The sequence below is a fragment of the Chiloscyllium plagiosum genome, chromosome 1, assembly GCF_004010195.1.
Source record: "Chiloscyllium plagiosum isolate BGI_BamShark_2017 chromosome 1, ASM401019v2, whole genome shotgun sequence".
NCBI lineage: Eukaryota > Metazoa > Chordata > Chondrichthyes > Orectolobiformes > Hemiscylliidae > Chiloscyllium > Chiloscyllium plagiosum.
In genome coordinates this window covers 77,009,149-77,026,211 of record NC_057710.1, presented here as the reverse complement: position 1 = coordinate 77,026,211, position 17,063 = coordinate 77,009,149, and the positions used below count along the sequence as shown (strand labels likewise).

General features: G+C 40.5%; 1 protein-coding gene across 2 annotated transcripts in view; it reads left to right on the top strand.

Moving 5' to 3' along the window:
• The first annotated feature begins 1,523 nt into the window (after window positions 1-1,523).
• Window positions 1,524-17,063, top strand: part of sgtb (small glutamine rich tetratricopeptide repeat co-chaperone beta) — a 49,452-nt gene continuing 33,912 nt past the window's right edge. Inside the window, exons 1-2 of one of the 2 annotated variants that reach the window (XM_043689720.1) lie at window positions 1,524-1,804; window positions 13,920-14,028. In XM_043689720.1, the coding sequence (XP_043545655.1) occupies window positions 13,929-14,028 (100 nt within the window). In that variant the 5' untranslated portion in view covers window positions 1,524-1,804; window positions 13,920-13,928. The remainder of the gene's footprint in view (window positions 1,805-13,919; window positions 14,029-17,063) is intronic. The other variant, XM_043689711.1, reaches the window with a different exon arrangement.

Below are 17,063 nucleotides of genomic sequence, written 5' to 3'. Positions count from 1 at the left end.
AGTCTCCATCCAGTGGAAATAGTTTATCCTTATCTCTCTGTCTTTTCCTGTTAAGATCTTGGAGACTTTTACCAGATCACCCCTTAATCTTCTAAATTCTAGAGAAAACAGCCTATTTTGTGTTATTTCCCCTCATAACTTAACTCTTGAAGTCCCAGATTCATTTTTGTAACCTATATTGTACTCCCTCTAAGGCCAATATATCCTTTTGAAGATGTGGTGCCCAGATGTGTTCACAGTACTTCAAATAGGGTCTAACAAGGGTTTTGTCTTGCTGCAGCATAATTTCTGCATCCCTGTACTCCAGTCCTCTAGATATAAAGGCCAGATTCCATTAGCCTTCCTGATTAATATAGAACATAGACATCATAGGGAGAGGCTGAATAAACTGGGGCTATTTTCCCTGGAGCATCTTAAGCTAAGGTGTGACCTTATAGAGCTTTATAAAATTATGATGGACAAGGTAAATAGACAAGGTCTTTTCCTTGGGTTGGGGGAATCCAAAACTAGAGGGCATAGGTTTAAGGTGAGTAGGGCAAGATTTAAAAGGAACCTAACAGGCACCTTTTTCACACAGAAGATGGTGCATGTATGGACTGAGCAGCCAGAGGAAGTGGTGGAGGTTGGTACAATAGCAATATTTAAAAGACATCTGGATGGGTATATGAATAGGAAGGGTTTAGAGAGATACAGGCCAAATGCTGGCAAATGGGACTAGATTAATTTAGGATATCTAGTTGGCACGGATGAATTGGAACCATGAGTTTGTCTCTGTGCTGTATATCTCTGGGACTCTATAACTCTAAGTTCTACACTACAATCTGTGCATGGTATATTAGATCACAGCACATGTAGTGAGAAATGTATTTAGAGTCATAGAGTCATAGTGATGTACAGCATGGAAACAGACCCTTCGGTCCAACCCGTCTATGCCGACCAGATATCCCAACCCAATCTATCCCACCTGCCAGCACCCAACACATATCCCTCCACACCCTTCCTATTCATATTCCCATATACTATGTTTAAAACTGTGATTATTTCAAATTTCTGACAAGCACAAGGCATAGGTTAAAGCAACGACTCAAAATCAAGAAAGGTTAAGGTTTAGGAAGGATCTTGGAGGGGTCAGTAAATGATAAAGTCTCCTCCTGGAACCACAAAGACATTAGCAATGCTTCCAGTCTCCCTGATCATGATCACCTCCCCCTAAACCACCCAGCTAAATTGGAAGCACTTCTGGAGCTGAAGAATACGTTTGTTTAGTGCCTCTGGTTCGCCCATATACTGTACGTCTATCTTAACTCCTGTGTTTCAGTTGGTATGTATATGCATCATAACTTGTTATTACAGCAAAATGCTCTGAATCCATAGTAAATGCTCTGCTATGAATGCTCATCAGGCACAAAATCCATTCTTGTCCTCATATTGATACCGTAAATTTCATACAGTAAATCTGCAGTTACTGTTTCTGGTCAAACACCTCCCCCCCCAATAAATCCTTCCAATTGGCCACCGACAGCAGGTTAAGTTGCCTGCAGGAACGTTATTCCACGTACAGCTTAGTTTTCGCACAAAGCGATAAAACAATATCTACTTCAAAGACAGAAACCGACAATCAAGGTGTCACCCTGCCCCCACAGCTGTCACTCTGTGCGGCTGTGGGGAGATGGAAGCTTCGGCACAATTTCAGCTCCGCCTGGCTGCGGCAGTGCGCCTGCGCTCCCAACCAGCTGTGGAACTTCGTGTTGGTCAGCTCGAGCTCGGAGAGATCGCGAGGAGGAACGGTTAACGGCAGTGGCAGGTACTGGGGAGCAGGGTCGTGGTAAATGCTGCGGCCTCAAAGAGGAGGAGGAGGAGGGTAACGGCAGATGCAGGGAAAGGACTGGTGGGCGGTGGGTACCGTGCCCAGAGACGGATTGGGATGAGGAGGGGCAGCGGGTGTGTGGTTGGTTGGTTAGATAGATAGATAGAGGAGAGGGATACAAGGAGGGGATCAGGGAAGAGCGACTGGGCTGTGGGATTAAAAATTGTAGGGTGTCAATAGAGAGGTAGAGGTAGGTGGTGGGAGTGAAGAGGGATGTCAGGGCTGGTGGGGTAAGGATACTGGGGATAAGGGCGGTGAGAGGGAGGGATACCTTGGGGATGGGTATTATGAATGGGATATATGAAGGTGGGGTGGAGGGGACAAGGGATGCATTTTTAAGATGAGAGATTTTAAAGAGACATGAGCAATTTTTAACATTTTAAAATCATGTATAGAATGAACTTCTAGAGGAAGTGGTGGATGCAGGTACAATTACAATGTTTAAGTACATGAATAAGAAATGTTTGGAGTGATGTAGGCTAAGTGCAAGTAGGTGGGACTAGTTTAGTTTGGGATTCTGGTCAGCATGGACAGGTTGGACCGAAGAGTCTGTTTCTGTGCTGTTTGACTATGAATTTCTCGCCTCAGTTTCTCGTCAATGGTAACCTCCCAGTTGGTGATGGTAGGTGCAGGAGGCAAAGAGGTGGTTCAGGGATGTACTACCATTGAACATAAGAGCAGTGGTTAGATTCTGTCTAGTTGGAGATGATCATTGCCTGCTGTTTTTGTGGCATGCATATTACTTACCTCTTATCAACCCAACACTGGATGTTGTTCAGGTACATAATCACACAGACGTTTCATTATCTGAGAAGTTGTGAATGGTACTGAACATTGTGTAAAGATGAGCAAACATCCCACTGACCTTTTATGATTGGAAGGAAGGTCATTGATGAATCAGCTGGAAATAGTTGGGCCTTGGACATTACCCTGAGGAGCTCATGCAGTAATGTCCTGGAATTGAGATTTGACCTCCAACAGTCACATCCTTTGTGCTAAATTTGACTCCCACAAGTGTGGAGTTTTTCTCCGATTCCCGTTAGTTCAAATTTTGTTCGGGTTCCTTGACACCATACTTTGTTCAATGCATGTTTGATGTCAAGAGCTGTCAATCTTACCTTACCTCTGGATTTCAGCTGTTTCATACACTTTTTTAGACCAGGGCTGTAGTGAAGTCAGTACCATTGGCCCTGGCAGAACACAAACTCAGTATCAGAGAGTAAATTATTTATTTGTGTGTGCCTCTTGACAGTACCATCAACAACTCCTTCAATCACATTGATTTTCTAGAGTAGACCGAGAGGATGGTAATTTGCTGATTTGGATTTGACCTGCCTTTTGTGTACAGGATCTGCCTGTGCAATTTTCCACATTATTGGGTGGATGCCAGTGTTATGCCTGTATTGAAACAATTTGGCTATTGGTACACCTAGTTCTACAGCATGAGTTTTCAGGACAATTGCTGAAAAGTTGTCAAAGCGCATAGCCTTTGCAGTATCCAGTGTTTTCAGCCATTTCTTGACATCACATGGAGGTTATTGGCATCAGCTTGGTATGAATTACCTCCAAATATTGACTAGAAATGGTATGTTCAAGTTGCAGCCAAACTGCAATTTCGAATAGTCAAATAGAAGACTATTTAATTGACCAATTGGTTTGATACCAAACCTGCTTTCTTAATATTCTGGATAACAATTATAATACCATTCTTTCTGTATACAAATATACTTGCTATTACCCAAGTGTTTAGATGTGAAAAAAATCTGGATTTTGCCTTGGTATTGCACACGATCACAGCCTAACATTGGTAAGAAGTGCCACTTTAAGATTTGGAGGCTGTTTATTCTAGTATTTGTAATATGAAAACACTAATAGGTTTGTTATAGACTGCATGATATCATGTAGGGGAACAATCAGTACGATAGATTATTACATGCTGAGTAATAGCCCAATGTGAGCAAGGACAGTGGGGTTGGTTGTTTTGATGTATTTGTTGCAGAGATAGCTAATTTAAAAAAAAGGAGTATAGTCTCTGGGTTAAGACAAGGTGTTTTCTACTTGGTTACTTTGAAGCAAGAGGGAGGAATGGATGCTAGATGAAAAAATGCAAATTTTAGGAGCTTTAGTTTCAGAATATAAATGTTTTTCTTTTAACAAAGATCTTTGCTTAATGCATTCATAGAATTTATAATCTGAATACAATGTTATTATTATCATCTTATTGAAATACAGAATAGACACTTGTTGAATACTAGTTTCAGTATGCCAACAAGAAGTCCCATCAACAAGTTGCTGAGCATTTTTATTCATTCATAGTGTGGGTTTTGCTGGCTAGGCCATCTTTTATTGTCCATTCCCAGTTGTCCTTGAGAAAATAGTGAGCTGTCTTCTTGAATTGTTGCAGTCTTTGGGAGAGTAGGAAAACTTACAGATCTATTAGGAAAAGATTTGACCTAGTGACAGTGAAGCAACAGTGCCATAGTTCCAAGTCAGTATAGTTTATGACTTGGTTGTGAAATCAAACGCTCAAGGAACTATCGGACTATTGACCCATTTTAGGCACAGGAATATATGGTTGCAACTGAAAAATGCAGTGATAAATATCCAAGTAACCATATTAAAAGAGAAAGGAACATATATTACTCTTGACTTTCCTCGGGCCTCAACATTATAAAGAATGTGAATAGCTCAAGGAGAAAATGAAATAATTAATGCTTTTAATCAAGCTGCTCCAAATTTTCCTGGACATTTTGCCATTCTGACATTATCCTCACTGAAGACTGTTAGAAAGCAATTTTCAAAGCTCCTCCTATATTAAAGCATATGAAAATTCTGGATATTGACAGTGAAATGAAGTACTTGTAATGACGTTGAATGAAGAGCTGTGGTGTTATCGCTAAACTGGTAATCCAGAGACTCAGTAATATTCTGAGGATCAGAATTCAAATCCCACCATGGCCAATGGTGAATTTGAATTCAATGTTTAAAAAGAAATCTGAAACTAAGAGTCTCATGATGACCGTGAAACTATTTATGATAGTTGGAAAAACCCATCTGGTTCACTAACGCATTAATGTGGGAAGAAATTCTGTTGACTTTTCCTGGTCTGTCCTATACATGGGGCCAGATCCACAGTGATATGGTTGACTCTTAATTAACCTCTGGGGCAATTAGGGATGAACAACAAATGCTGAACTAGCCATCAACTTCCATATCATGTGAAATCATTTCTAAAAAAATTTCAGGGAAGGAAGTAAGATTTTCTGCTGTTGAATGTGGCCATTGCATAACATTTGTGTGGTGCAAATAGAACTTGTACTTTATCACACCAAACTTGAATGTTGTCCAGGTCCTGCTATGTGCAAGCCCTGCCTGCATCACCTCCTGAGGGATATGAATGAAAACTAGCTCCATGCAATGATCAGCAAACATTTCTGGTCAGTATTGCCAAGAAGGATGGGACAAATCATATGGACAGCACTACCTGCAAAATCACTTCTAATTCACGTAGCATCTTGAGTTGGAATCATATTGCCATTTCTTCAGTGTCACTTGCTCAAAATCCTGGAATTCCCTCCGTAACAACATTGTGGGTGCACGTATCCCACGTATCCTTCAGTGGTTCAAGGAGGGTTTTCACTATGTATTCAAGGCTAATTAATGATGGCATTAAATTTTAGCTTTGTCAGCCATACCCTTGTCTTCCAAACAGAAATCCAAAATAAAATCCTGAATCTGAGCTTTGGAAAGTCAAATACATCAGCAATTTCTTTGCCTATTACTTTTGATAGTCTGGTGTTATGTTTTTATATTATTCAAAAAGACATTTGAGTGCGGTGTGGGTGACACAGTGGTGTGGGCGGCACAGTGGTTAGCACTGCTGCCTCACAGCGCCAGAGACCCGGGTTCAATTCCCGCCTCAGGCGACTGACTGTGTGGAGTTTGCACATTCTCCCCGTGTCTGCGTGGGTTTCCTCCGGGTGCTCCAGTTTCCTCCCACAGTCCAAAGAGGTGCAGGTCAGGTGAATTGGCCATGCTGAATTGCCCGTAGTGTTAGGTAAGGGGTAGATGTATGGGTGGGTTGCGCTTCGGCGGGGCGGTGTGGACTTGTTGGGCCAAAGGGCCTGTTTCCACACTGTAAGTAATCTAATCTAATAAAGATAGGAATTAATCCTTATGAGAATGGCTATCCAGGATTTTACATTTATTCTGAGGTGAGCAACAACTTATAAACCTACCAGTTTTGAGTTTAAAAGTGCTAGAGAAAGTAAATCAGGTGAAAAAGAAATAGCAGCAATGACCACAATAATGAATTGGGAAGTTGATGTTCTGGAAGCATTTGAGAATTGAAACAAATGTTCAGATTGACATTCAGTTCCTTTCTAAACGGCAGTAGTGAAGAGGAAAAGATATTAGTACATCCTTTTGTGGGTAGTTGAGAAAGGGTTAAAATTTAATAGTTGGGAGATGAATAATGACAACAGTAAAAACCCAGATGCAATTTTTGAAAAATCCAACTGAAGTCAAATCTTCAGATCCCCTGATAAGAATTTCAAGGTCTGAGGCAGGAATCTGGTGAATTTCACAATTTCATGAGAAGTTTGTAAAATGCATCCAAAGAAACTGTTGAAAAGCTGATCGATCAATTTGTTTGGGGTTTTGCACAACCTGAAGGACAAGAAAATTTGATTTGAAGGGCAAGCTCTCAATATCACAGGCTGCAGACACTGACAGAGCATATAAAACTAAGTTTAGACAGAGCTGTTTACAGAAATGGATACTTTCAGTTGAGTCAATTTGTTACAGTGAAACTGCAACAAAAAAATGAACACGAGGCAGAGAGGAAGATGTGCAAGAGCTGTGAATGGCCTGATGACTACACAGACAGAAGGAAGTGCCCTGAGTACAGATGAAACTATAGAGCTTGTAAAAGTTGCAATCCCTAGGAACACCTTTGCAGAGCAATGAAGAAAATGATAATGCAGTTATCCATAACTGCACAAATAGATCAATAAGATGAAAAAGAATCCAAAACATTCATACCCTGGAAGAAGAGGAACAATTTGAGAATACATTCGACATGGGAACCATACAACAACATGAAATTATTTGATGGGACAGATTCTAGAGAAAAACAATTCAATCACAATTCAGATCAGTGAGAAAATGAGAAACAAACTAAAATCCAATCTATTGTTATGATACCAGCCGATGTTACTTCTGGGCAAGTCAAAACCAAGTTCGAAATCTTGCTCAAGTTTTGTTTTTATTATTTAATGAAGTGGTATTTCACTGAAGCACAAGCGTGAAATGCTACAAGTTTGACGTTTGTTCTTTTAAAATATTCATTATAGAAAAGGCAAAATTGAATAAACTGAGCTATTTACAAATAATGCATTTTAAAGCTTCCAAAGACACTGTTAAAAAAACAATCCTATTTACCTCAGCACCATCCAAAATACTCAAATGCCAGAAAGAATTCCCTTCTCTATTACATCTATAGGCTTAACTGTTTCATCCAATACTTAGCCTTGAGAGTTTGATAACCTCATCCCTGGTGAGTCATGTAACTGAGCTTAGGCTTTCTCAACTTATAATAATTTGTTCTGAGTTGAAACCAAATACTTCTAGTCTGAAACTTTCAATTAAAATCCTTAGGTGACCTATTATTGGTTCTAAACTATCTCCGGTCTTCAGGTGAGCTGTATCAGACACTTAACTTTCACAAGGACCTTAGCAAGCTGAAAACAAAAGCTTTCCAAGCTGCAGATTTTTCCTCAAAACAAAATAAAAATTCTGACCCTTCTAACTGAAAGCAAGTTAACACTCCTCAGTGTTTACTTTGTCCACTCAAATCTTGCACAAAGCAAACAAATCCTCAACGTCATCTCGGGGACCCCCTCTCTCTCTGGTAATTCATTGAACTCTTTCATAAAGATGAAATCCCAAATGCTACTAATTTAAAAGTCCATACTCAAATAAATGAGATATACATTTATCTCACCTTAAATCATGCTTGACTTTGAAGCTTGGTAATTGAGCATAGACCAATCAATTAACGAAGAAAAGGTGCTCTACCCTGAGCAGCATCATGCTAACGGCACATGGGAGAACTGAGATTTGAAGCTATTACAACCAAAATTAGAGGCCGCCAAAGGAAAAAAAAGTTAACCATATATTCGATGCCAGGAAACAGATAGATCTGTTATCCAGGGTTCAGCAGCTGTGAATTGTTGCAGTTGATCTCAAGAAACCATGATCTGAAAGAGGCATCACTGAAGGTTAAAATTAGTACAGCCATTTCAAATTGCTCCCTTCCCTGATCAGAAACAAGGTTTAATTGGTGCAAATGCATGCAGTGATTTGATGAGATGTTTGATGACTTTGAAGATTTTTGAGTGTCACATCACAGTTGGTCCAGCAAATAAACCAGTGATCCAACTCCCACATAAAGTACTAACCAAAGTAAAAGTAAACGAACTGCAGAGCAAAGTGGAAGAGAATCGTGGGCAGCAATACATCACTACCCAATGAGCTCAATGTATTCTACGCTCACTTTGAACAGAAGGTCAGTGAAACGATGTCACCTATCTGTACAGCCTTTGATGCACCTGTACCCATGGTCACCACCGCACACATTAGATTGGCCATTTTGAGAGTGAACCCAAGGAAAGTGATTGGCCTGGATGGAGTCAGATCCTGTGCGGACCAACTGGTGTGAGTATTCGCAGACATGTTTAGTCTCTCCTCACTATGATCTGAAGTGCTTACCTACTTCAAGAAGACCGCCATCTTCTGGTCCCAAAGAAAAGTCATGCAGCATGCCTCAATGATTGCCACCCAGTGATTCTGAACTCCATAATTATGAAATGCTTCGAGAGGCAAGTCATGGCTCACATCAACTCCAACCTACCAAATTACCTGATCCTTTGCAATTCACCTACCAATGCAACAGGTTCCACAGCAGATGGCCCTGCACCCATCCCTGGAACATCTGGATAACAAGGATACCTATGTCAAGCTCCTACTTATTGAATATAGCTCCGCCTTCAACACCATAATTCCAAACAAACCTCTCCAAGACCTAGATCTTGGCTCCTTCCTCTGTAATTGGATCCTCGACTTCCTGACTGATTACAGTCAATAAGAATAGGTGACAATACCTCCTCCACCATAATTCTCAACATGGATACTCAGCCCCTTACTATATTCCTTATACACTGAAGACTGTGTGACCAAATTCCACCCCAATGCCATTTACAGGTTTGCTGACTACACCAACTTTTATAGGTCAAATCTCAAACAGCGACAAGACAGAAAAAAAAGAGATTGAGTGCTTAGCAGCATGGTGTAAAGACAACAATCTCTCCATCAACATCAGCAAAACCATAGAGCTGGTCACTGACTTCAGGAAGCAGAGTGGAGGACATGGTGCTGAGATGGCGATTGTTGAGAGCATCCTGGGAATGATGCTCACCAATAATCTATCCTGGACTACTCCATTTGACACCATGGTTCAGAAGGTGCATCAATGTCTCTACTTCCTCAGGAGGCTAAGGAAATTTGGCGTGTCCACAAAGACACTTAGCAATTTTTATAGATGCACCATAGGAAGCATCCTATCTGGAATATCACGTTGTATGGCAACTGCTGTTCCTGAGACTGCAAGAAACCACAGAGAATTGTGAACACAGCCCTGTCCGTCACACAAAGCAGTTATACTTTCCACTCCCTCAGGAAGCAATCAACATGATCAAATACCCCGGTCATATTCTTTTCCACCCTCTTCTGTTGGGCAGAAAATATGAATGTTTGGATACAGTTTAAGAACAGCTTCTTCCCTGCTGCTATCAGACTTTTGAATGGATCTCTCAAATGTCCATTGTGTTCTCTCTCTCTCGTTCTCTGCAGCAGTAACAATATTCTGCATTCTGTTCTGCTATCCTGATGCACTTTGGTACATTCTGCCCATGTAGCACACAAAGCAATACTTTTCACTGTATCTCTGTACATGTGATAATAAATTGAAAAAAGAAAATGTGAAAAAATGTTAAGATGTGGGGGCAAAAAATGAGGTCAGAAAGTCATAGAGTTTATAGGTTGGGTAAGTTCCTTCATGATAAGAGGAAGCCAAATATGTGAGTTTTCATGGGTCTTCACTATCTTAAGCAATAAAGAGAAATCACTACTACATCACAACACTGGGAGAGATTGCAACAGCATTAGCAGGGGTTAAAGGTTTTCAACACATTTGATGCTAGAAATAGCTCCTGGAATGTGAAGCTAGATGAGGAATCTTCACTGTTGACAACTTTGAATAGATCCTTTGGTCAGTACTGTTATGGTCCTGGATGAGACCACCAAACTGTGACAATCTGGTCATAGACCAATTATTATGTCTTGTTTAAAATAGACAAAGCTTCAGATCCCAGGTGCTTACTAAGAGAATAAAATCACAAGTTTCCACAGTTTATTTAAAAAATATATTTTTGTACAGAGTTAGAAAATCAAAATACTCTCTGTAAAATATACATAGGTAAATTAAAAATCTTCTATCATTCAGAATTAATATTAGTCAAAATGGATTAATAATAAACTGTGGCAGAACATCCCACATAACACATCAAATATGTGATGAGTCATGACATATCCCATGGATTTGTACGCAACCCAACCTGACAGTAGTGCTACTGTGGGGTTACCAGATCTCTCATTTTTTTTCTCCTTTACAAGGAATTCTAATTCATTATTTTCAAAGATCTAACTTTGAAACTCACTTGAAAGTTGATCCATCATGCACTGTGTCAATGACTGCTCATGATTTTGTAATTCATACTCCTGAGACTGAATTACATTGTGTTCTCAACATTGCATCTACTCACAGGAACAATTTCAGTAATTTTGCAGTTTGCTAACTTCATTAACCTGACACAGAAATCCCAGTCATTGTAAGTTCCAGGTGCACCAAGCAATTTCTGCTTGTGAACTTCCTTCACCCTCACTCTCAGCTATGGTGAATTATCAAGGGCTCAAAGGGCTTCTTTGAAGTCCCACTGTCTCAAACCTGCAATAGCAGCATCTTTTTGATGTAGAGCCTCTTTACCCGCTAGTGACCAACATCAGTCATGTAGCTTACCTTTCCTTTCCTCTTCAGCATGGTCAGGTTTTCTCGTCACTAGAGCAATGGTGTTTCCTCTTGTGAGGAATCTACACTGAAAGATTATAGTTTTTGGCTAAGAGGTGGCAGATTTAAAACAGATGAGGTAGAATTCTTATCCTTGAAGTGTCATGAGTCTGTGAAATTCACAACCCCAGCATACAGTGAACACTGACTCACTAAATAAATTTGAGGAGGAGATAGACAGTAATTTTAATTAGTAATGGGTTAAAGGGTTACAGGGAGTGGGCTCGAAAGTAGAGTTTCGGCTGAGATGAGATCAGCTTGATCATGTGACATGGCGGAGTAGGCTCAAGGGATTGAATTTGCCTACTCTGATTCCTGGTTCTTATGTGCGTTTTTGCTGTCTGTAAAGGGATGATCTTTATCTTGATCAAACTAATTGATTATCCCATCTTCTCTAAGTCTAAAACTTCAAAACAAGTCTGCTCAGATCAATTTTTGTTCTTGAAATCAGTAAAACTAAAAGCTAATAATTTTTTTTTCCAAAATTTAGCAATTTGGAGTTACTTGAGTTCATGTACCATATGTTGCAGTGCAACTAATAATCTCAATCACAATCTCAATCTACACCATTTAAAATAATTAAGTTTACGTAAATCACATTTTCCATTTCTTGCACCCGTAGCTGGTATGGTGAATGCACAGTTTCTGTTACATGCATGATACGTCCTTGTACTCAATATGATTTATTCGCACCGGAGAACTGTTAAACTTTGGAATATGATGACAGTGGTAAGAAGAGTGCACCAGATGGTGAGGTTTGTGGGAATATCTGGACCTTACATTTTTGGTAATGCCCTGTGAGCTGGTGTTCACCTTCCTCAACTGGATGCATGTTTTATCTACCTACAAATGAAACAACCAGTGCCAAAAAATGCTAACTGGAGTGTGCTGTTATGTTTATGTTGGCTCTATGTTGGGCATGTTTTTCCCAGCTGTAGTCTCAGAAAAACTTGCAGCATTTTGGCTATGTAGCACCAGGAAGACCTGTACTAAGCCCTTACCTGCCTCCCATCTGCTTTATTGCAGTTTCTAACCAAACCATGATTGTTCCTGCCAATTGTGATTATGTTTCTGTTTATAGGAGGGATAAAAAGAGAAATTCAATTACAACAAGTATCTGATATAAAGCCAAATTACAATTGAAGATATTTTGATTTTTTGAAGAATATTCGTTTGGCAAGTTAATGAAGCTTTCTTTAGAATCTTGCAGATAATTCACAAAATGTTTAATACTCCGAAAATGAAATAGTTTAATAAGTGCAAAAACAGTTTTATTTTATTGTTTTTGTCTCTACACCCATGCTATTCCTTTTGTTCTACATTTCATTTTTTTATTTGGAAGCTCTCGTTAACATTGCTTTCTCCAATTTTATCAGAAGACCACAAATGTATTAAAAATATTTCTAAATACATTATTTGGTTTGGGAATGCATTGTATAGTGCAAATACTGAGAGATTAACAGTGCGCAGGGGGAAGGAAGTGGGATTTAGATAAATGCATGGTGGTATAGCATGTAGCTTTAATTGCATTTTCTGCCGTTGTGTTAGAGGGAGGACTCTGCTTGCAATTAAGCTGAGTTATTTCTCAATCTTGCCAATTTATTTATGTTGTGAATTTTGCATATGAAAACTTCCTGTCTATTATCAGTGGGGCAGATTCAACACAACAGAATTTTTGCTGAAATTTTATTGGAGAGAAGAGATACATGTATGAGCAAAGATCAATGTATTCACAGCTGAAATACAGCATGATGTTGCCAAATAAAATCCCAGCAATGAACAAGATGCTGTTTTGGTCATTTTTGTTTGTTCGTGGGATACAGTCATCACTAGTCAAAGAGTGTGGTGCTGGAAAAACACAGCTGGTCAGGCAGCATCCGAGGAACAGGAGAATTGACGTTTTAGGCATAACCCCTTCATCAATGAGGTAGCCATCATTGGCTACTATTTATCGACCATCTCAAAATTCCCAGAAGATGGTTAAGAGTCAAGCAGAATGGTCTGTGGGTCTCGGATCATGTCAGCCAGACTAGGTAAATACAGCAGATTACACAGACTGGCCACCAACATAGATTACAAACCCATCAACTTCTACAATTACCTGGACTGCGCATCCTCACACCCTACCTCCTGTCAGGATTCCTTTCCATTCTTCCAATTTCTACTTGTCTGTTGCATCTGATCTGATGATGCTACCTTCCTCAGACAGGGCATCAAACATATCCACCTTTTTCTTCAATGGAGGGTTCCTGCTATCGTGGTTGACAGGGCCGTCAGCCGTGTCTGACCCATTTCCTGTTTCTGACCTCATTCCTTTCCTTCCCTACCACAATAATTAAAGGAACCCCTACCCCTTGTCCTCCTTTTCCACCCCAAGGATGATAACCCACCATTTCCTCCATCTCCAGCAGGATGCCACCACTAGGTACACACAGTCCTCCTCTCTCTTGTCAGTGTTCATTCAGGGGTTGTTTCCTCTGGGATACCCTCGTCCACTTCTCCACTCCCAGGACTATTTCTCATACCATGGCTCCTTCTCTTGCAGTTGCAGAAGGTGTTGCCTGTTTACCAACTCCCTCCTCACTTTTCCAAGACCCTACCATTTCTCGGCCAAAATTTTAGCTCTGACGAAGGGTCGCTAGACTCCAAAAATTTTCTGTTCACAGATGCTGAGTTTCTCCAGCATTTTCATTTGTTTCAGATTTCCACCATCCACAGTTCTTTGTTTTATTTAAGTACGGCAGATTTCTTTCCTTAAAGGACATTAGTGAATCGGACGTGTTTCTGTGACATTCGGCAGTAGTTACATGATTGCTGATCCAAAAGGATATTAGTATTTCACTTAATGTTATTTTTAATGTTTTTAAGGTGGTAACAATGTCCGAACTGAAGCATCTTGCCTATGCAATTATTGACTTTCTGCGTGAGCAGACAAAGTCTCAGGCTTGGACTTCTGATGAACGGGAAAGCTTAGAAGGTAGGTGTATTTTGTAACCAACGCAATGTTCTCAACTTAGATGGTTATAAACTATACATGCTACAGATTTTGTGTTGAAAGGGCAAGACCCCAGAAAGGAAGGTGTATACAATATTAATCACTGAAGTCTGTGCTCGGGTAGCACCACCACTCAACCAGCTAGTAAGGGAAGTGCCAACAATGAATAAGTCACTGGGCAATTGAAGCTGACTTTTACTGAAGGCCACAAACCTTGAACTTGAGAGCTTTCGACTGGAACAGGAAAAAGCCAACTTTTGCTACTGGTGTCTCATTTGCTGGGATAGGGTGGTGTCCGCCAAGGTTTTAGGGAGGGGAGTTGGGGGGGGGAAGCATGGAAGCTACCAAAAGATTCTGGTGGGACAAGTGGGCAGCAACAGTGGGGGAGGCATAGAAAATTGCAACAAGAGTCTTGATGGTAAAACAGTTGGAAGGAAGCGATGCTGCAAGGGAGTTGAGGGGAGGTTACAAGGCCTGGGCGTTGACAGGCTGCAAGAAGGCTACTGGGAAAGACACTCAGGTGACTGTAGAACGAACAACATACAACATTACAGCGCAGTACAGGCCCTTTGGCCCTTGATGTTGCATCAACCTGTGGAACCAATATGAAGCCCATCTAACCTACACTATTCCATTTTCATCCATATGTCTATCCAATGATCATTTAAATACCTTTAAAGTTGGCGAGTCTACTACTGTTGCAGGCAGTGTGTTCCATGCCCCTCCTACTCTGAGTAAAGAAAATACCTCTGATATCTGTCCTATATCTATCACCTCTCAATTTTAAAGCTATGCCCCCTCGTGCTAGCCATGGACTGGGAGAGGAAGATGGTGATTGCAAAGGAATGGGGAAAGCAAGGCCTGAAAAGTTGCTGGATGGTGAGGTGGAGGTTGCAAGGTGAGTGAGAAAGAGAGGGAGGGGTGAGAGGGGGACTTTTTTTTGAGAAGACAACTCTGCATTGTGCCTGGGATTTGTGATCTGGCCTTGGCGCAGATTGATGAGAGAGAGATATAAGGAGGTGTGATTAAGAGGAGGAAAAGATTATAAGCTGGTTAATTTATGGGCTGAAATTCATTGTAGAAGAAAGGTGCTGTGACAGTGAGCATTTATATTATCTTAGAGCACCATGAGAAATGTGAGGGACTGACAATTGTTGAATCTTTAAATGTTGCAAAACATATCAGTTGATTGTAAACCTGCCATGCAGTTTTTCTTCAAAAAAACGATACAAAATGGACAGATGCAATGATAAGCCAATTAGTTTTATTAGTTATCAGTAGGAAAATTGAGTCATTTATGCAGGAGTGGACGCTTTATTCACTCATTTATTATTTCTCTTTTGGTTTAATTAGTACACTACTGGCAGTTATTTGGGAGGAAGAAATAGTGACTGCTGGTGTTAAGGGTGGTCTTTCATGATTGGTGTATTCCTCTGGTTTTGGTAAAGGGACAGCATTAGTGATGTCAGCAAATATTGGAATAAAGAAAGCCCAGTTTGAGTTTTGCCAGGGCCAATCAGCTCCTGACCTCATTACAGCTGAAGTCCAAATATGAACAAAGCAGTTGAATTCTAGAGGTGAGGTGAGGGTGACTGCCCTTGGCATCAACTTTATTTTTCTTTATTATGGGATATGGGCATAACTGGTTAAGCCAGCATATATTGTTTATCCCTAATTGTTCAGAAGGTTGTTAACAATCAGCCAAGTCAGCCATAGTGCTGTAAGTCGGAGTCATCTATAGGCCAGACCAGGTAGGAATAGCAGATTTTCTTCCCGAAAGGAATGTGAAATAGATGGGTTTCTACAACAATTGAATTCAAACTTCACCATCTTCCATGGTCGGATTTGAGCTTAAGTCCCCAAACCATTTCTGGGGAATTCTGAGGAAGGGTCAGTGAACCCAAAACATTAACTCTGATTTCTCTTCACAGATGCTGCCAGATTAGATTAGATTAGATTACTTACAGTGTGGAAACAGGCACTTCGGCCCAACAAGTCCACACCGCCCCGCCGAAGCCCCTACATTTACCCCTTACCTAACACTACGGGCAATTTAGCCTGGCCAATTCACCTGACCTGCACATCTTTTGGATTGATCTGCTGAGCTTTTCCAGCAATTTCTGTTTTTGTCCCCAGAACATTGGTCTGGGTTCTGGATTACTAACACTTCACCATCACATTTCCACTTCAAAGTAAGGCATCAAGAATTCTTTTCACAACGTCAGTCATAAGCAATTAGGGAGCAAACTCTCCACTGGTTGTAGTCAGGCCTAACACAAAGAAAGATGGTTGTCAGTTTTGAGGTTTAATCACTTCAATCCCAGAATATCACTACAAGAGTTCCTCTGCGTAGAACCCTAGACCAACCATCTTCAACTGCTTCATCAATTACCACCATTAAGGATATTTACTGAGATTGCACGGTATTCAGTACCATTTGTGACTCCTCCAGTACCACAATAGCCTGTGTCCATATGCAGCAAGGCCTGTACAATGTGTAGATCTGATCTAATGAGTGACAAGTACAGTTCATGCCACACAAATACCAGGCAATGACCATCTCTTACAAGAGGAAATCTAACCATCTTCCTTTGATGTTCAAAAGCATTATTTTTTGCTCAATCTTCCACTGTCCACATCCTGGTGGTACCATTGACCAGAAACTGAACTGGACTGGCCATGTAAATATTGTGGCTATAAGAACAGTTCAGAGCCTAGTAATTCTACAATGAATAATTATACCTGGCTCCAATCTACAATGCAGAAATCAAGATGAAATGTGATGGAACAATCTGCACTTGCTTATTTAAGTGCTGCTCCAACTATACTCAAACTCAACACCATCCAATACAAAGCAGCTTGCTTGATTTTCACCCCCATTAACCACCTTTAACATTCACTTCCTTCAGCACAGTGGTAGCAGTATGTGCCATCTACAAGATACACTGCAGCACTCATCAAGGTTCTTCAACAGCACCTTCCAAACCTGTGACCTTTACACATGCAACAGATGCATA